Genomic DNA, 20,542 nt, shown 5'->3' with positions numbered 1-20,542 from the left:
GGGGTCCGAAACTCTTCGGTCAGCCCCGAGGGGGACACTTGGAATCGAACCTCTTCGGTGCCGAATCTTCCTCTTGGTGCGTCTGCCAGAGTTGGCTCAGACCCTACATCATTCTCTGATCCAATTCTTTTGGAGCCATCGGCACCTACGCTCTCTTCGGAGCCAGGGCGTCTGTCTTTGTGAGGATGAGGAGCATGTTGGATAGTTCATCCTTCCCATGTGGGAGTACCAGTGCTATACTCCCTCAAGTGCCGACCTACAGTCTCAGCATCCTCTCCCCGGGATGGCAGAGACCCACAGCTTCAGGACCCCCATTTGGGTGGCCCCCGATCTTCCGAGACCTCCCCAGAGTACTTCGCTGAGGAGCTCCCTCAGAAGAGATCATGTAAGAGGAAGCATGTAGACTCCCCTGATGAGTCTGCCACATCTGACACTGACCTCGATGAGTCGGAGGGGTCCCCTAAGTCGTCCTCTGAAGAGGTCTCCTTTGCAGACATTTTGGAGATCCTCAGGCAGAGGCGGCTGGCCCACCATTACCCCGTCTGATGAGGAGTCCGTGTACCTGAAGGCTTTCGGGTCTCAACCCTCAGCTTCATGGGTGTCTCCACCATTTGATGAATTACTGGATCTTGTGAGTCAGAAAGCATGGCAGACTCCTGATGTCGTGGAACCGGTCCCCAGGAGGCCGAATAAATTTCTTTCCGACCTTAAAGACAAAGAATTTTTATCCAAGGGCTTACCTGTTGATGCCATGGTGGTGGCGGCGGCCACTAAGAAAGAGCTAGCAGAGACTACTTCTATCCATCCACCCAGTAAGGAATCCCGAATGATGGATAGGTACAGGAAGCGTATCTTCTCTTCAGCGGCTTTTACACTCTGATCGCTGAACTATGCATCACATTTCACGAGACTTCAGAGAGATCTCCTAAAGGAGTTGGGAAATGCTCTTCAGGGTACCTCTACTGAAGCAGTCCCATCTACAGTGTCGGCTCAGTTGGCAACTCTCACATCTATTGTTAACTCCTCCATGCGACTGATCTCGTACGCAGCTGATGGTGTGAGTAGGGCGGCGGGTGCAGGAGTCTCTTAGACATTCCTGGATGCGTCTATGCAACTTTGCTGAGCCTTTAAAGTCTACATTCACCATTGCTCCCATGACGGATCCTCTCTTTTTGGACCCAAGGTGAAAGATATCCTCACCAGGTGTGAGCAGGAAGGAAAGACACTCTCTGCCATGGGAGTCCATTTTACCGTTCCTTCTAGACCTTACCCTAAAGGTCAGAAGAGCGGTAAAATGTGGTTCAAAAAATCAGAGACCTTTCCAGGATACACAGGGTGATTCCTCCTTCAGAGGCAGGGGAGGAGGAAATAATGGTAGATGTCACCCTAGAGACAGGGGAGGCCCACAAAATCAGGGAGGTCGCGATTCCTTTCATGACCTTCCCTATCAGCATTCCTGATGTGGAACCCGACTGTGCGTCTCTGGAGCCGGTCGGGGGTCGCCTGTCTTTGTACCCAGAAGCCTGGCTAAATCTCACTCGAGACAAGTGTGTGCAAGGCATCATCACCAGAGGTTACTCTATACCCTTTTCCCTTCCACCACGCTCTCCAAAAAGGATCCCAGATGTGCCACCCAATCACAGGGATCAAGCGGCTATAGAAATAAAAAAGCTGCTATTAAAAGAGTCATCCAAAAGGTCCCAGCAGAGACCAGACAGGATTCGGAACATACTCCAGGTTTTTTTTAGCTCCAGAAAGAGCAGGAGACTGGAGACCCATCCTAGACCTCAGCAGGTTAGAGTATGTAAAGAAGTCCAAGTTCCGAATGGTCACTCTACAATCCATACTCCCTCTGTTAGGGAAAGACAGTTGTATGTGCTCAGTAGACCTCTAGGATGCCTACTACCACATAATGATGTAACAAGCATCAAGGAGCTACCTACGCTTCCGGCTGGGAGCCAATCATTACCAGTTTCGTGCGCTGCCCTTTGGTCTCGCCACAGCCCCCTCGGGTGTTCACCAAGTGCATGGCAGTAGTCACAGCTCGTTTGAGGCGTCAGGGAATCCGTCTTTCCATACCTGGATGATTGGCTCCTGACTGCCACCACCAGGCATAGTCTAGTTCAATCGAGAGATTCCACAGTCAAGCTCTGTTCCCAGTTGGGAATTTCTATAATCTGGGAAAAATCCTCTACTTTGCCCACTCAATCTTTAACATTTATAGGAGCAAACATAGACACGGTTGCTATGACAGCTAGACTACCTACAGACAGATTACTGAAAGAATACTGAATCTTGCGCAGCAAATTTACAGGATACTTCCCCTTCGAAGAGTGAAAGCGAAGGTGGTGTTGCAGCTTCTCGGAACTATGGCGTCGACCATAACCTTGGTACCCTTAGCAAGACTACATATGAGGATACTCCAATGGCTCCTGTCATCCCAGTGGTCCTTTCAGCAGTGTTGCCTCTACATCACCAGATTCTGATCACAGATTCTTGCAAAAAGGATCTACGCTGGTGGATTCAACCAGTTTATCTTACCACAGGGACTCCCTTTGTACCGCACCAACCTGTTGTCACTGTGACCAGGGATGCCTCCCAGATAAGGTGGGAGGGCATTATCTTGGCAGGGCTGTCCAAGGCACATGGCAAGATCAGGAGGCCCATCTGCATAGCATTGTCCTAGAGATGGGAGCAGTGCTTCTAGCATTGCAAACACTTCATGACTTTCTCCCTGTAGGGACGATGGCTATCCAGACCGACCACATGTCGGTGGTTTGGTATCTAAACAAACAAACGGGGGGGGGGGGCAGATCATACCCCTTATGTCGAGAGGCCCTGCGAGTTTGGAATTGGGCGATTCTTTCCAACACTTTCTCATTGCAACACACATCCCGGGGACTTCCAACGTGATAGCGGACAAGCTAAGCAGGGCAATATTGTTACCCCACGAATGGTCCTTGAACCAGAAAGTAGCCCGTCTGATCTCCCACAAGTGGGGACAGCCCTGCTGCGATCTCTTTGCCAGCCCCATCAACACCAAATGCAGCACCTTTTTCTCCCTCATCCCCCCCCCCCCCCCGGGAGAGTATCCAAGAGATGCACTCGTCCACGATTGGCCCCCAGGACTCCTTTATGCTTTTCCTCCTTTTCCACTCATTCCCAAGGTCATACAGAAAGCAATGTTGTTGGGAAGCAAGATGATCCTCATCACCCCTTACTGGCCTAGTCAGATTTGGTTCCCTTTTCTCAAGCCTCACCTGTTAGACTATCCATGGACTCTGGACCCAGTGCCAGAACTCCTGGCACACATCAGGTTCTGTTCACCCCAATCTCCACACACTCAAACTGACAGCATGGCTGCTCCAGTTCCGTCACTAGTCAGGCTTCATGATCGGTCTCCAGCTGTAACCCATATTATTACCTCTTCTCACAAGCCTTCGACTAGAAAATTGTATCACAGTAAATAGAAGAGATTTTCTATAAGGGCACACAACAGAGAAGTTGATCCATTTACAGCTCCCATTACTGTTGTTTCTGAGTTCCTTTCAGAACTCTTTTTCACCAGGGTTCAGCGGCTGCTATACTCTGAGTTCAGCTAGCAGCAATATCTAATTTTCATGTGGGGATTGATGATTCCAGTCTTATGTCTCTCAAACTGTGCAAATCTTTTCTTGGGGATTCCATGATAAGACCCCATTCCTCCTTGGAATCTGAATCTAGTCCTGTCTAGACTTACTTTGCCACTCTTTGAACCAGCCCATAGTTGTCAGTTGAAATTTCTGTCTTGGAAGACACTTTTTTTTTTTTTTTTTTTCTGGTGGCAATAACCTCAGCCAGACTAGTTTCTGAACTACAAGCCCTATCAGTTAAACCTCGATATTTAATTTTTCACAAAGACAGGGTTTCTCTCCAGACCTATCCTTCCTTTATTCTTAGTCTGTCCTCAATTTCACTTAAACCAAACAATTGATTTGCCAGTGTTCTTTCCTAATCACACCAATAAAGCAGAATATACATTCCACCATTTGGATGTGCATAGGCAACTGCGTTTCTATATCCACAGGACCAAAGGATTTAGAAAGTCAGAACAGCTGTTTGTTTCTTTTGCTGAGGCGAGAATGGGCTTGCCAGTTTCCAAGGTCACACTATCGAACTGGACCTCTAGTTGTATTTCCTTTATTTACACTTCTCAGGGAAAGGAGTTACCCTTTAATGTCAAAGCGCATTCAGCCAGGTCCTTTTCTACTTCTGCTGCTTTCCAAGCCAGGACAGCTATTGATAATATATGTGCAGCAGCAACATGGGCTACCCCTCATACCTTCATTTCCCATTATAAATTGGATTTAACTTCCGGGGTGGAACTTCGTTTGGTTCCACGGTACTCAGGAGTATTTTCAGTGAGCCACCCATTCAAGATGGATGCTAGGGACACTGTCCCACACGTAATAATGGAGGCGAGATAGGACTACATAACATAAAGAAGTTATGTACTCACCATAACGTTCCATGTATGTAGTTCATCTCGCTGAACATTATTACGAACCCACCCACCAGCCCCCTTCCTGGAGGATCTGGAAACAGTTTTTCCTTTTCTACAGTGGTTTATACCATAAGGGCGCCTTTATTACAGTTTATTCTTCCGGACCTTTGTCCTTTTTCCTGTCTTATTCTGATAGACTAGTAGTAAACAAGATCTGGGGTATGTGCGCATGCACCATGGGATACCTCCTAGCCACAGCCAATCAGAAGTTTTCAGGTTTTCTAAGTGGCCGATTCAGAGCAGAAGATCGGCTCCGAACCCACACGTAATAATATTCGGAGAGATGGACTACATACATGGAACGTTATGGTGAGTACATAACTTCTTTTTTCTACTTAGGCCACCAGTTAAGGACCCCACACCCCCTTGGGAGCTTACTTTTGTTCTGCAGGCCTTGGTCCCCCCTTTTGAGCTAGCTGCCTTGGCAGACTTGCAGTTCCTGTCATGGAAAACTGTATTTTTGGTGGCAATTCTGTCAAGAAGGTTTTGGAACTTCAAGCACTATCTATTAAGTATCCTTACCTAGTTTTCCGTAAAGGCAGAGTATCCTTGTGGACCAGTCCATCTTTCTTGCCAAATGTGGCTTCAGAATCTAATATTAACTAGGTCATTAATTTGCCAGTCTTCTTTCCAGATTTCCAAAATAAAGGAGAGTACAAAGTTCACCTAATAGATGTGCACAGACGGCTGCGATTTTATTTGCATAGAACCAAAAACTTGCTTAAATCAGATCAGCTTTTTGTCGTCTTTTCCAAACCCTTTTTTGGGGAAGCCTGTCTCTTAAAGTTACCATAGCTTGTTGGATTTTAGAGTGCATTTCCTTGTCCTATTGAGTGAAAGGTCTGTCTCTACCAGGTCAGTCTCCACTTCTGTGGCCTTTTGGTCCAGAGTTTCTCTTGACTATATTTGTTCTGCTGCGACCTGGACCTAGTCACACACTTTTATTTCTCATTATAAGTTGGATCTTCTTTCCAGGAGCAAGGCCTGTTTTGGCTCAGCCATGCTTCGAAATATCCTTCCACGAGGACTTCCCAGGTTTTGTTGACCGGTAGGGACTCTGTCCCTCAGATTGAAGATCAAATGAAAACAACTTCAGATATGTATTCACTATAACATTCCACCTGAGTTGTTGCTTTTCATTTGTCTTCAGCCATCCCTACCTACTTCCCCCTGCCTTTTTTGGGCAGCGTAGTGGACCGGACTGAAGTATTATGGACCCTCTTGTCATAACCAGCTTTCTGTAGGTGGACATTTATGTGGTTATACTAGGTATGCTAGGCCTGTTGGCCTCTTGGGTTGGTACTGTTTCTGCAACAAACTCTGAGGGGAGAAGGGAGAGAGGAGCATTATGGGTAGGGGAGGAGCTTGGACTTTGGATCCAGTGCTGGAGTATACAGTAGAGTCCGATCAGAGTCCTTCAGGTTGCAAAGAAATGAAAAGCAATGACTCAAATGGAACATTATGGTGAGTACATAACTTATTCTTTTCTAAACTTTTGGAAAATCTTCTGGCTGATTTAACTTCAGTGTTTTGTTACTAAATTACTTTTTTTCTTTTTTTCCCCCCTTTAGTCAGTTTTGTGCACTCTGAGAAGAAGAACTGGGATGTTTATCAAATGACTAAGCAACAAGGTATGTTTTGTTTATTTTTATTTACTTTGATAACTGAGTAGGTGGACTGGTCCTTAGACCGTTAACAACCATAACTCGGACAGAATAGCTGTAAAGTATTTAAACTCTGTTCTCACTGTAACCATTTTTTAATTTAACAAATAATTTTTGTAGAATAATCATGTTTACAACAGTCTTAGCGATAGTTTGTGGAAAGCTTTGTGGGCTTTGAGACCACACTTCAGTATTTACACCAAGAATTAACTAAATCCACTATTTATTTATGAAGTAAGGGAAAAAAGTGAAAACGTCAGGTATATTGTCTGACTATTTTGTGATTTAATGTAAAATGAATGCCATACTTGGAGATAAAGAAATTTTGTGTTTGTAAATAAAGCTGGTGCAACAGCTTTTGGTGTTCAGAGGACAGATGGTTCCAGTTAGCTGTAGCATTTATAACTTTGTTTTGGCTGTTCTTATAAAAGACTGAGGAGTTGGTTCCTGCTGTTTTTGAGGCAACGGGGCATACATGATCTTTCAGCACATTAGTACTTCTTCATTCCAAAAAACCTTTGAAATAAATAGCATGCAATCTTGTACATCAGTCAACCACTGCATTCCATTGTTTTCTTCCAGCAATTTAAAATGAAGAAAGACCACTGTGGAACATACCCCCTAAGCTGTGGTCCTTTTCGCCTCTCTGATTCTTTCTGTCATGTTATTAGTGGCATTTTTTTACATCTTCATGCACATGTATTCAAACCACATTGTAACTTGAGCTCTCTCTAGAATTCCCCCTGAAGTAAATTGGTGCTCGTTTCCTTCTTTACATCGTACCTGGTTAAACTATCGGCTCTTAAATTTCTTGGATCACATATACTGCACAAGCACTGGTGTCTGCTTTGCCTGTATGACTCTTGCTCACTGCAAGAGTCTCCATTTCTTTCCTACTACTTGCACTACTTGGATCATCTATTCAGGTGCTGCAAAGCAGCGGTGTATCATGCTAAAAGGAATTGGCCTAATCCCTAAAGTCTGTTAAATGTCCCCTAGAGAGCCACATATCCAGAATGAGGCTAAGGCCAGTATTATGTATACTTCACACAGACATTCATGAGTGCCTCTTTTGCTGTTACTTCTATAATACTATCCATTGGAAGTGTCATTTGAAGGGTTTCTTGGCTACTCACTGCAAAACAGAAACTGAATCTACAGAAACTAAATGTAATGATAATTTCCCAAAAAAGGAATTGAATGTAGTGATTCTAGCAAGACGCATCCCCTTAAATTGCAGGAAAATCACCCTTTGAGGACACCTGGCAGAGGGCAGACAGGCACAGCTTAAAAGAATTGGGAACCTAGATTTGAGGAATCCCGGCTATGGCTCCTCTTAAAGTCCATGAATCAAAGTAAGATGGCCACTTACTCATTTTTTCCAGAATATCCAGAAAACTGAACATTGGAGTCGGTAATTTAAATGAGGACTTCACAGACTGCAGTAATAACACCAGTGTCTTTCTGACATTCATTTTTGTACAAGCATTACTTCATAGTGCAGTATTATTCTATAGGGTTGGGGGGATAAAATTTCAAATTTCCACATTGATGAGCACATGCACCTGTACCCATATATATTATAAAAGTGAATGTGCTAAGAAGTGCGATGAGTTGTCCAAGAGGGTGGAGCATGGCTTTTGTCCAGTTTTTATCTCTTCCAAATGTGGTAATCCTAAATCAAGTTTCTCCCTCTTTTTTACTAATTTTTTTTGTGTCGTCACTTTACGTGTGATAATTCCATCAGAGAGGTTCTTGCTTGGCCCTGTCTGCTTGGAGTGAGTCCTTGGGCATAGGTTAAAGTCACCATTGCCCAATATAGCCTGTCTGTAACTAGAGGGAATCTAAGGTAGAAGAGAAATCAGCATTACTTTGCCTTTCAGGTGCTTCTCTTTTGAGTGAGAGCTTTGAACTTTTCAGTCCCAGAAATGGGAGTCCGATTACAGTTCTTTGAGATGATATCCTCAGACCTGTTACCTCTGAAAATCCAATTTCTATTTTCGGGCCACTCTTATAATCTTCCATAAGTTGGAGTTCCTGATGGCCTTTTTACAAATACATGGGTCGAGTGTCCTCTGGCAATCCATTTTAAAAGTGTATTTCCATGTGGCAGAAGGATATTTAAGTGCAATGTCCGAGGATCTCACAGCTGGTAATGAGAGATACTAGATGTAGTTTGATGGTACGGGACCTAGTGTTGGTAATCAGTGGTTAGGGTTCCCAGTTAATCTAGCTAGTCAGGTCATCTATCCTGTATGTCCCTCCACTTTGTTGCACTAGACTGACATTCCTGCTCCTCAGTTTTATATTCCGCGGCCTACAGTGTCATGTATGATGGAATACTGCCAACAGCTGACTTTTCAAGAAGTAAATTTTTGTTTTATTTCCCTCAGCTGAATTTTTATTTGTCAGGGTCTGGGGACTCTTAGATTTCCCTCTGTTTGAAAGAGACAAGGATAGTGAATATTTGCTCCTTAATTAGTTCTTCCACCTTGAAAACATCTTTTCCAGAATTTCTGAGGACAAGGAAGTTGAAGGCACCTTTATTTTTTGCTAGGAAGTTCATCTGGGAAAGGAGCAGCTATGGGTTGTTCACCTCTGGATCCATTTCTGGGAGTTGGCAGTTTTGCAGTCTAGAAACACATACCCTAAATACTGGCATCATCCTTGATAGGTGCTATGGGTGGATTCATCAGCATTTCACTTTTATTTATTTTAAATTTCCCATAATCTTAAATACAGACATGCACCCATGACTACACATTTGACAGTGACTACATAAGGAATTTTGCCTCCTCCTCTCATTTCTTTTGATAAAAGCAGTTCTGCACCTGATCACTTCTGTTGCCAGTATAAAGATCCTGCTTTGATATGCCCTTCTGTTTTCTTCTCTCGGGTAAACCTTTCTGAATTTTAGAAGAATGGTAGAGGATGGTGTTCTGGCATTATCTCCTTAAAGAGGGAGAAACAAGCCCCGGACTGACTGTGGTCTGTGTGTTCTTAAGGGAAATTGCACTCTATGCAGAGAGCTGCATCTGGAAATACTGTGCACCTGTTCATCCTCCCAGTGTACATCCCGCACTGTTGCCAATGGTGAGGATTGAGGCTCCTTGGTTGCTGGTCCAGTGGTGGGTCATCACATATGGTCCCTTGAGGAACTAGTGTGAAGAACAGTTTCACCTGAGATTCTGCTTGGAGGATTGACTTAGGACATTTACCTTTTAGATATAGGTCCCTCATCCTCTTGACTTTTCCAGGAATGTGCGTTTGCTCTCAACTGAGGGATTTGCTACGATTTTGGCACTGTATTTCTCTGTGGGATTTGAAACCAAAGGGAGACTTAATCCCCTACCTAGGAGATGGTAGGTACATTGTCTACTGGTTGTATCATCTTTCCGGTTCCTTTTCCACTCTGTGTTTGTGAGCACCCCTTGAGTCATCATGTTAGATTGGGGTTATTTGAGGTCAGACATGTTTAGTGCAAACTTCACCCCCCTCTCACCTCCTAAAGGGTCCATAACCATACCAGAAGAATGTAGGGCCTCATCAATTACCGACACATGGGTTAAAACAGCCCTATCCAAAGCCAAAAACACAGCTTCAGTGGGACTGGACAGTGTCCCAGGCTGTGTCTTACAAGTGCTCCAAAATGAACTAACCCCTCACCTAAACACACTGTTGAAACTCAGCCTCTTTACAGGCTATTTACCCACAGAGTGGCGCACAGCAACAGTTATCCAGCTCCACAAAGGTGGAGCCACAATGGACCCCGGGGACTATCGCCCTATAAGCCTGACTAGCCTGGTCTGCAAGGCTATGGTACCCATCATCATGGAACTCCTTAACAGAGACATTGGGAACCTCCAAACCTTGGACCCTACTCAGTTTGGCTTTAAGGGCAGATCATGCCTCCTAAACCTGGTGGACTTCTTTGAGACTGTTACCAAGGCATTAGACGAGGGAAAGGAGGTCCACACAGCCTACCTAGACCTTGCAAAGGCTTTCGACACCGTTCCCCATTCTAGTATTATAGACAAGCTCACCAGCTTGACCATAAACTCCTACGTCACGAGATGGGTTGCCAATTGGCTCATGGATAGAACCCACATGGGGAGAGTTGCAGGCTCTGCGTCCGACTCTTAACCGGTTACAAGTGGCATCCCCCAGGGCTCAGTCCTAGGACCCCTCCTGTTCGGTATATACTTCTCAGAGGTACAGGCAAGCAGAGAAAGACCATGGCTGACCAAGTTCGCAGACTGCTGCAAACTAGGGGCCATAATTGATTCTCCGCCTGATAGACACCCTCCAGATGGGTCTCACTGATATGGATACCTGGTATCAAAATCATGGTCTCAAGCTAAATGCCAAAAAGTGCATAGTCATCCCCTTTGGAAAAAACAAAGTACCCGTGAACTACCACATAGGTGGTAGTCCCCTAAATACAGAAAATGTACTAAAGGATCTGGGGACCCAAGTAGATGGTAATCTCTCCTTTGATAATCATATTGCCATGATGGTTAGAAAATCCTTCTTTGTGGCCCACCTAATCACAAAAGGGTTCGCATCTAGAACAAAAGAAGATGTCCTTCAAGAATGCAACTGCAGTCATAACATATGGGTTGTCCTGCCTCAGGCAGCCCTCGGTCGGCCGGATTCCAAAGTCTGGGTCCGACGTCGGCTGATGTCGCATTTTCCTCCGTCAGAGCGGCTGGGGTACATAAGCATCAGCCGACGCCATTTTCTTCAGTCTTTCTTGCCGCGCGGTGCCCGAAGCAGAAGCAGTTCGCAAGTGCCGGTTGGTCAGCTCCTGTATTCTTCAATTCCGAAGTCATCAAAAAAGCTAAGTACCCCATTGGGGACCTTTTCTTGCCTCAGCCGATGTCAGAAATTACTGAAAAAGTTAACAATTGTCTTTCTTGTGGTAAACAAATACCTCATAAGGATTTCCGCTCTTACTGTTTTCCTTGCCTTGGCCCAGACCACGACGTCTCGGCCTGTGTAGCCTGTGCTCGCTTCAACAAGCGCACTCAGGCGCCGGGCGGAGTTCGCTGAAGATTTTTAAAAATTTGCTTACACAATGCCGTCGGAACTTCCGACATCGCAAACTCCCAAGAAATGAAAAGACCGGGACCGACATCCTCGGCCCGCGTCTACCACCGACTCCACGCCAAAACCAATCGCGAGTGCTCCGGTTTCCTCTGAGACGGTTTCTCCACCGCTCCGAACCGAAGACACCGCATTACCGACGACTCCGATTCTGGATATCACTCCAACGCCAGTTATTGATTTTCCTCTGGATACCGAAACCGAGGAAATGCCCGAGACCATTGCTGTAGACAAGGTCACTCCTGCGATGGAGCTGCCAGGCCTCCTATGGCCATGTCTATTAAGGCCTACACTAGGGCTAAGGCAGCCAGCAAAACAAAACATCTTACTACTAAAACCTTACCTCAGCCTACTCCAGAGACACAAATTATGTCTATGGCTGCTGATTTAATTTCTATGATTAGAGGTTCACAGGCCCATCCTGAGAGGATCCCAGCCTCCTTCTGATAAAAGGCCCCGGGTTGAACCCCCTGATCCTATTCCGTCAGATGAAGATTCTGAGGGCTCTGTCCACTCTGATAGCCAGGAAGAGTTCTTCCAGACCTATGAGGACTCGGATGCAGAGGATTCCATTCCCTCGGCCTCCCCTCCTGAGGATATTTCTTTTGGGGAAGTTCTGCATACCATGAGGAACATTTCAAGTGGTAAGGCCAGGAATATTCTGATTCAGAAAGCGCCGGACTTTCCTTAAGAAGCTAGCACAGGCCCTTAGCTATTCCTCCTGTACTTGATGTTTTGGATGATTTATATTCTGACTCTAGTGTTACCCCTGACTCTCTTCCTCCTGCTCCAGCCAAGCCAGACAGGTATTACAGGGTTCAGAAACTAATTCCCATTTATTCAGGGCCCATTCTGCTGATTTGGAAACTATTTCACAGGGGCCTAAAGGAGTTTCAGCTTCCACCTCTAAAATCCATTGCCCTCAACAGGGAAGCTAGGTCATTAGAGATGGGGCAAAAGGTTTACACTTCCACTACCTTATCTATGAGAGCTTTGAATTGCCTTTTCATATGTTACAATATCAGGATTTCCTGTTAGAAGATTTACAAAAAACATTGGCCACTCCTGATCCTTTAGACAGGAAGGCTTTGCAGGAAGCTGTACATAATACTCAGCAAGTAAGCAATCACTTCCTACAGTGTGGGTATGATGCACTGGAAGCTTCATGTAGGGCAGCTATGACAGGGGCAGTCATTCGAAGACATGCATGGTTAAAAGATCAGCCTCTACCAGATCATGTGAAGGCAAAACTTCTGGATGCACCTTTGGAAAAGAACAAGCTTTTTGGTGCTAATGCTAAGGATGTGTTAAAGACCATCGAGGAAAAAGCAAAATCAGTTCAGACGGTGAAAGATTTCCTCAAGGTTCAACCCCCCAGATTCAGTAGGAATTGGCCTTCAAAAAACTGGTCCTTTCCTAATACAGAAAAGTTTCAAAGGGGTAAAAACAGATGTGGACGTGGAAGAGGCCAATACAGAGGTCCTTACAGGGGACGACAATGGCAGCCAGGAAACCAAAGAAGCGGCCTTGGGGTTTCACCTGCCCCACAGCCTCAATCTCAGTGACTTTCCTCTACTTCCGCCTACCAGGGAACAAATAGAAACTCCCTTGGGCGGGAAATTATCTCTGTTTGCAGAAAGTTGGCATAGACTGACAAAGGACAAATGGATTTTGGACATTATAGACCGTGGCTACAGGTTCCATTTTCATACCTTGCCAAGAAAACAAGGCATGCCAAACCTACCACTAAACCAGAGGGCAGAGGCTATCAAGCAAATCTCTCTGCTGACTCTGATAAAAGCAATAGAAAAAGTTCCACAACAAGAACAAGGCCAGGGATTTTACTCAAGACTGTTCCTTGTTCCAAGAAAAGAATCTCAATGGAGACCAATACTGGATTTGTCCGTATTAAACACCTTTCTCATAGTACCAAAGTTCAAAATGCTGACTCTACAGCAACTCCTTCCCATGCTGGGCAAGGGGTCTTTGCTGATTACTCTGGACCTCAAGGAGGCATACCTGCATGTCCCTATCAGACACAGCTGCAGAAGATACCTCAGATTTCTTGCAGGGCCAGAGCATTATCAATTCACAGCATTGCCATTTGGCTTATCTACTGCGCCCAGAGTAGTCACAAAATGCCTGGCTTCAGTAATTGCTCATTGCAGGCTCCAGGGGATACAAATTTACCCGTACCTGGACGACTGCCTCATACAAGCGGACGACAAATTGATGTTGACAAAAAACTTGGACTATGTCATAAGATTACTACAAGCTCTGGGATACACAGTCAACTTCCAAAAGTCAAGACTGCAGCCATCCCAGCAAATAATCTTCTTAGGAGCCAAATTAGACACAGCCTCTCAAATGGCTTACCTGACAGAAGACAAGCAAGAGAAGTTAACTCATTACTTCAAAGGTTTAGCAAAACTCACCCAGATGACTGCAAGGAGATTCCTATAGGCCCTGGGTTACATGGCATCCTGCATTCTCCTGGTTCCATTAGCAAGACTACACATGAGAAAGCTTCAGTGGTACCTAAAAGCATTTGGTCTCAGCACGGCAACAACTTGGAGACAACCATACAGCTCATTCCATGCCTACAAAGGAATTCCTATGGTGGGCCTCGGTGAGCCAGGCAAACACAGGTATGTCATTCAAAAACCACGGATAACACAGACCATGACCACAGGCGCCTCAGACCTTGGATGGGGCACATGGAAGGCAGGTGTATACAGGACAATGGTCTCCAAAGGAAACACATCTGCATATAAACCAAAAAGGAAATGCTGGCAGTAATGCATGCCATCGAGGCCTTTCAACACCAACTTCAGCAAGGCCATTTACTGATACGGACAGACAACACCACTGTGATGTGGTATATAAACAAGCAAGGGGGCACCCACTCTTACCCCCTTTGCAGACTGACAATGCATCTTTGGGAGAAATCACTGAGCCCAAACATCCAGTTACAATCCCAGTTTGTTCCAGGCAAAGACAATGTCTTGGCGGACAGCCTAAGCAGGAATTTCACAGATCCACACTAGTGGAGGTTACATCCGAAGATCTTCACACAACTCACTTCGACATGGGGCAGGCCAGAAGTAGACCTATTTGCCTCTCACCTCAACCATCATCTACAAAAATTCTGCACAAGGACATACCATCCAAAAGCTTGGAAAATAAATGCTCCCTCATTCAACTGGAACTTCCTAACAATCTATGCATTCCCACCTCTGCCAATGATGACCTCAGTATTACTAAAGATCAAAGCAGAGACCCAAGGGAATCATAATAGCTCCGGACTGGCCAAGACAACACTGGTACCCACTACTACGGAGCATATGTCACACCAGGAGGGTGGGCCCTTCCCAATTGCCTCTACTTTTGACTCAACACAATTTCAAAACAGTGCATCCAAACTTTCAGACACTGCAGCTAACAGCCTGGGAGATCCCATAAATAACCTCAACCTATCTCTCTCCAAGGAAGTTCAGCGGATACTAACAGAGGCCCGAAGACCATCCACCAGAAAGGTTTACTTAGCAAAATGGAAGAGATTCAGCAATTGGAATACCAGCAAGGGACATGATGCATCATTGTTGAACATCCCACTCATCTTGGAATATTTGGCAGATATCCTAAAGAACGGCCTCTCATATTCTTCCATAAAGATACATGCATCAGCTATTTCAGCTAGATATAACACTGATCCTCCTGTCTTTTCACACCCTTCGCTAAGGCAATTCCTCAGGGGAATCAAGAACATAACCACCAAGAAAGGCCCCAGTACCAGCCTGGGACCTCAATTTTGTCCTAGAAAAACTGACTCTACCTCCTTTTTGAGCCCAAAAACAGGGGTTCCAAAGGTTGAAACCCCTTGGCCCCCAAATTTCTTCCCCTTTCAAATGGGAAAAAACAGCTTTCCTTTTTGGCAATTACCTCAGCAAGTCTGGGTCCTCCACCCTTTAAACCGGGCCTTTTCCAGGGTCGGATTTCGGCTCCGGGGGTATTTTGGGACCATTGGCCAGCCCCCCCTGGTCTGGGACCCCGGGTATCATCTCAGTGGAACTCCCGGGTTTCTGGGGGGTTTCAGGCCTGGGGTCCTTGGCCCAACCCTTTTTGGCATTCTCCGGTTTACGCCCCTTCCCTGGGGGGAAGGGGTTTTTGGCATTTGTCCAGCCAGCCCCCACCTGGGGCCCCCAGTTTCCCCTCCTGGGGGTTCTTGGTGCCTTCAGAGGAACCCAAAAAAAGGTCTTCAAAAACCACGTGGATCCCCAGCCTTTTACACGGACCTGACCTTGATGGCAAGGGGCAGTGTTCAAGGACCTTTTTTGCGCCCCAAAGGGGAAAACACACGGGATATCCAAATGCTGGAGTAAGTGCTCCTCAAGGCCTTTCCACCCCCCGCCCTGGTTTCCCCGCCGACACCCTGGATTTTTTTTCAAGGGGGGGGAAACCATCCTCGGGGAACCATCCCTTTGAAATAATTGTTTTCCCCCAGAAATTCCCATTTTTTCCGGAAAGCCAGGGTGGTGGCACGCTAACAAAGGCGTCCAGATTTGGGGTCCATCCACCCCCTTAAAAATTTTGGAAGGGGGAAGGCCGAAGGCCCCCTATTTCGCCCTTTTACCTTAATCTCTAAATTTGGCAAAACCCAACCTTCGGGGGGGTTGGAAAAAGTTGCCCATTCCTCTGGGAACCCTTCCTACACTCCCCCACCCCACCTCTCAGGGGCTATTTACTAAAAAAAACCCGGCCAGAGGTCATTTATCGGCGAAGGGGAACGGACCCACACTGGCTTGTCAACCGGTGCTGTGCCATTGGAGGCCTTAACTTTTCCCCCCCTTTAGGTCCTCATTTTGGACCCGGGTTAAACCCCAACCCTTAAAAAAACCTTTTCTCCGGGGGTTGCGGTTTTTAAAAACCCCGGCCTTCCCCAAAGGAAAAAAGGGGGGAAAATTTGGGAAAATTCAGAATTTCCCCCAAAAGGGCAAAAGACCCCTTTTAAACAAGGAAATTTTTTCAGAGACGTAAAACGGCCCCAATTCTAACAGCCTTTCGGGGCTTTCACCCTAATATAGGGATTCCCCGGCTTTCCTCCTCAACCCAATTCGGGGGTTTCCCAAGCACCAAAAACCCCCGGGGCCAACCTGGGACAATTTTCCCTTGGAATCGGATTAACCTCCTTAAACCACCCCCAGACCCGGAACCCAAACATTTTCCGGAATTTCCCCCAGCAAAAAGGGGTTTAACTCGGGAAGGAAATCCACCTTTCAAATTTTCACAGAACGGGGTTTCTTAAGGCCAACCCCCCTTTTAGCCAAATGGATCTAGGGTTTTTTTAAACAACTTTAAAAAATTTTTTTCGCCTTAGATTCCCCTGTTTGAAAGAGAAGGATAGTGAATATTTGCTCCTAAATTTAGTTTTCCATTGAAACCATCTTTTCCAAATTTTTTGTTGCTCCCCGAGAAGGAGTTCCTTTAAGTTTGGCTGAAAATGTCATGGGAGGCATCTGCTTCAACGGCGTTTCTGAGGCTTGGCAGTCCATCCATCCCCTAATAAGGAGTCTAGGATATGGACATCCGATGGCACCTATTCAGCGGCTTTCACCTTAAGGTTCTAATTATTTGGCACATTTCCCAGGCTTCAGAGGGATCCCAATGAGTTGCAGATTTCATGACGTAAGCAACTTGGCCCTAGCCCATTTGTTTTGCTCTCATTTGGGTATCCTTCGTAAATTTTCTGTTCGTCCATGAGGCTGCTTTTATGCGGCTACTGGTTCGCAGGCACAGGCGTGGCTCTTTTAGAAGCCTGGCCGGCTGGTTTCAGTTTGGCCTTCAAGCACCCCGGACTGATTTTGGGGGCCCTCATTGTTTGGAGAATTGAGACCATCCCTGCTGTGGCAAGACGTAAACCTTTATCTGCCGTGTGCATTCCCCCTTTGCAATTGCTAGGCTAAAGGAGGGAAAAGTGGGGGTCCCATCACATTTGCTCCCAACAGAAAGGAAGATTTCACCTGAGATTCTGTTGGGGGAAAATTTTTAGGACTTCCCATGATAGGTCCCTCAATTCTTAAATTCCGAGCTTGTCGTTGCTTTTAAAGCCTCCCACGTTCATGACGGTTTGCACTGTGTGCTCTCGGATCTGTCGGGCGTTCAATCCCCTAAAGCCTGGGAGTAATCACTCGGACAGGGGGTTGTTCGATCTTTGCCGGAGGTTACGCCCCTTTTCAATCTGTACGCCCAAAATCCCGGACCATCACTTAGTCAAAGGGAATTTGCAGCAGAAGCTTTAAAGCTTCAAAAGAGTCACCCAAAACGGGTCCCCACAGACCAGATCGGATCAGGAAATTACTCCAGGTTCTTTAGTGCCAAAAACAGGGGACCTGAGACCAATATTGGATCTCAGGGACTGGCCCAATGTCCACGAAATCCTTCGAATGGTCACATTACAATCCATTCTCCCATTTTTGGGAAAGAAGCCTGTTTGGATGTGCCCATAGACCTGGCGCATATCACAACCGTTACATCGGGCTCCACAAAGGTATCCCATAAGCCTGGGCATCGTCCTTCCCTTTTTGGCTCTCCCTTTTGGTCTCACAAACCCCCCAGGGTGTTCTCCAACAGTTGGCAGTAGTGACTGCAACCCTTTGGACTCTTTTTCCCATGTTTCCCTATCTGACTGGCTCCTGACCACCACGGGCTTCTACTAATGGACAAGCTCAAAGCCACCAGGTCCGGGTTTCCTGGGAACATTCAATTGGTCAAAGTCTGTCTTGCTGCCCTCTAGTTTATAAAGTTCATAGGAGCAATAACTCAAGATTGAGGGGTCTTCTCTGGCAGGATCCAAACTACAGGGCAAGTTAAGGTCTGATCCGAGCTAAAGCCCCACGGATGGCCCAGGTTTAGCCTGGATGCTCCTCGGTTTTAGTTCTCTAGGAGATCAACAGAGATCTTCAGTGGCCTGTCAACAATGGTCCATACAGGACTTCCTCAATCTCCTCATGATAGACACCTGCAAAGGGACCTTGTGGTCTCGGCACAAATCATGTCAGGAAAACCCTTTTTTCCCATCAGTTTCCGACAAACCTCCCGTAGTGGGGGGCATGTGGGCAGGCTAGTAATGGTCTAGGTCCGGGGACCTTCTCCATATAATCTTGTTTGAGTTATTGCATTTTAAAACCTTCTTCACGTAGATACGGACAGACAACACCACTGTGATGTGGTATATAAACAAGCAAGGGGCACCTCACCCCCCTTTGCAGACTGACAATGTCATCTTTGGGAGAAATCACAGAGCCCAAACATCCAGTTACTAATCCCAGTTTGTTCCAGGCAAAGACAATGTCTTGGCGGACAGCCTAAGCAGGAATTTCACAGATCCACACACTAGTGGAGGTTACATCGAAGATCTTCACACAACTCACTTGGACATGGGGCAGGCCAGAAGTAGACCTATTTGCCTCTCACCTCAACCATCATCTACAAAAATTCTGCACAAGGACATACCATCCAAAAGCTTGGAAAATAAATGCTCCCTCATTCAACTGGAACTTCCTAACAATCTATGCATTCCACCTCTGCCAATGATGACCTCAGTATTACTAAAGATCAAAGCAGAGACCCAAGGGAATCATAATAGCTCCGGACTGGCCAAGACAACACTGGTACCCACACTACGGAGACATATGTCACACCAGGAGGGTGGGCCCTTCCCAATTGCCTCTACTTTTGACTCAACACAATTTCAAAACAGTGCATCCAAACTTTCAGACACTGCAGCTAACAGCCTGGGAGATCCCATAAATAACCTCAACCTATCTCTCTCCAAGGAAGTTCAGCGGATACTAACAGAGGCCGAAGACCATCCACCAGAAAGATTTACTTAGCAAAATGGAAGAGATTCAGCAATTGGAATACCAGCAAGGGACATGATGCATCATTGTTGAACATCCCACTCATCTTGGAATATTTGGCAGATATCCTAAAGAACGGCCTCTCATATTCTTCCATAAAGATACATGCATCAGCTATTTCAGCTAGATATAACACTGATCCTCCTGTCTTTTCCACACCTTTCTAAGGCAATTCCTCAGGGGAATCAAGAACATAACCACCAAGAAAGGCCCCAGTACCAGCCTGGGACCTCAATTTTGTCCTAGAAAAACTGACTCTACCTCCTTTTGAGCCAGCAGCTACAGTTGACTTGCAGTTTCTCTCATGGAAGACAGCTTTCCTGTTGGCAATTACCTCAGCAAGAAGGGTTTCGGAACTACAGGCCCTAATGGCAATACCACCGTTCATAATTTTTCACAGAGACAGGGTTTCATTAAGGACCAACCCTACCTTTATGCCTAAGGTGGTATCTAGGGTTTCTCTAAATCAAGCTATTCATCTGCCTGCTTTCTTCCCCAATCCTGAGAATAAGGGGGAAAGGCTGTTACATACCTTGGACATTCACAGACAATTTCGATACTACCTGGACAGAACAAAGGCCAGTAGGAAGTCTGAACAACTTTTTGTAGCTTACTCCCCTGCAGTCCAAGGAAAAGCAATTTCAAAACAGACAATCTCAAAATGGATTGGACATTGCATCAGATTCTGTTATTCCTTTCATGGAAAGACTGTTCCAGCCAATGTCAGGCCACATTCCACCAGAGCTACAGCCACCTCTACAGCATTCTTAAGAGGGGTGCCTACTAAGGACATTCTAGAAGCTGCTACATGGAGCTCCATGCATACATTCTCCAAACACTACAATCTCCCTCTATACTCCAGATCCAGAGCAGGCTTTGCTTTGGCAGTCCTGCAGGGTTTGATTGCCACACCATCTTTTTCCTAGAGCATTCCTCCTCCCCCAGCTAAGCTATGGTATTCTACCCATATGTTATGACTGCAGTTGCATTCTTGAAGGACATAGTACAGTTTTGTACCTACCATAAATGTAGATGTCCGATAGACATGCTAACTGCAGTCAATCCCTCCATACCCCTCTATGCCTAGGGTCCACTCCTATCCCTGTTTCTCTTGGCTGGGGATGGGGATATCTGTTATGGTGTATTTGTTTTATTGCTCATTTATTTGTCTGGAATCCTGTTTTTGTCTTCCAAATTTGATTACAGCCTTCCTTGGAGGGCACCTGGCATCTGGGGCAAGAAACACTGAAGAAAATGGCGTCGGCTGATGCTTATGTACCCCAGCCGCTCTGACGTCGGAGGAAAATGTG

At 46.0% G+C, this 20,542-nt stretch overlaps 1 protein-coding gene across 1 annotated transcript in view; it reads left to right on the top strand.

Moving 5' to 3' along the window:
- The window catches only part of CENPN (centromere protein N), a 668,201-nt gene that overhangs the window by 160,107 nt on the left and 487,552 nt on the right, over nucleotides 1-20,542 (top strand). The window contains exon 4 of the mRNA XM_044081800.1: nucleotides 6,115-6,174. Within this exon, the coding sequence (XP_043937735.1) occupies nucleotides 6,115-6,174 (60 nt within the window). The remainder of the gene's footprint in view (nucleotides 1-6,114; nucleotides 6,175-20,542) is intronic.

Source organism: Protopterus annectens, chromosome 8.part1, assembly GCF_019279795.1.
Source record: "Protopterus annectens isolate FY-2018-M chromosome 8.part1, PAN1.0, whole genome shotgun sequence".
In the NCBI taxonomy this organism is placed as follows: domain Eukaryota; kingdom Metazoa; phylum Chordata; order Ceratodontiformes; family Protopteridae; genus Protopterus; species Protopterus annectens.
The sequence above is the reverse complement of the archived record's forward strand: the minus strand, read 5'-3'. Positions and strand labels throughout refer to the sequence as shown.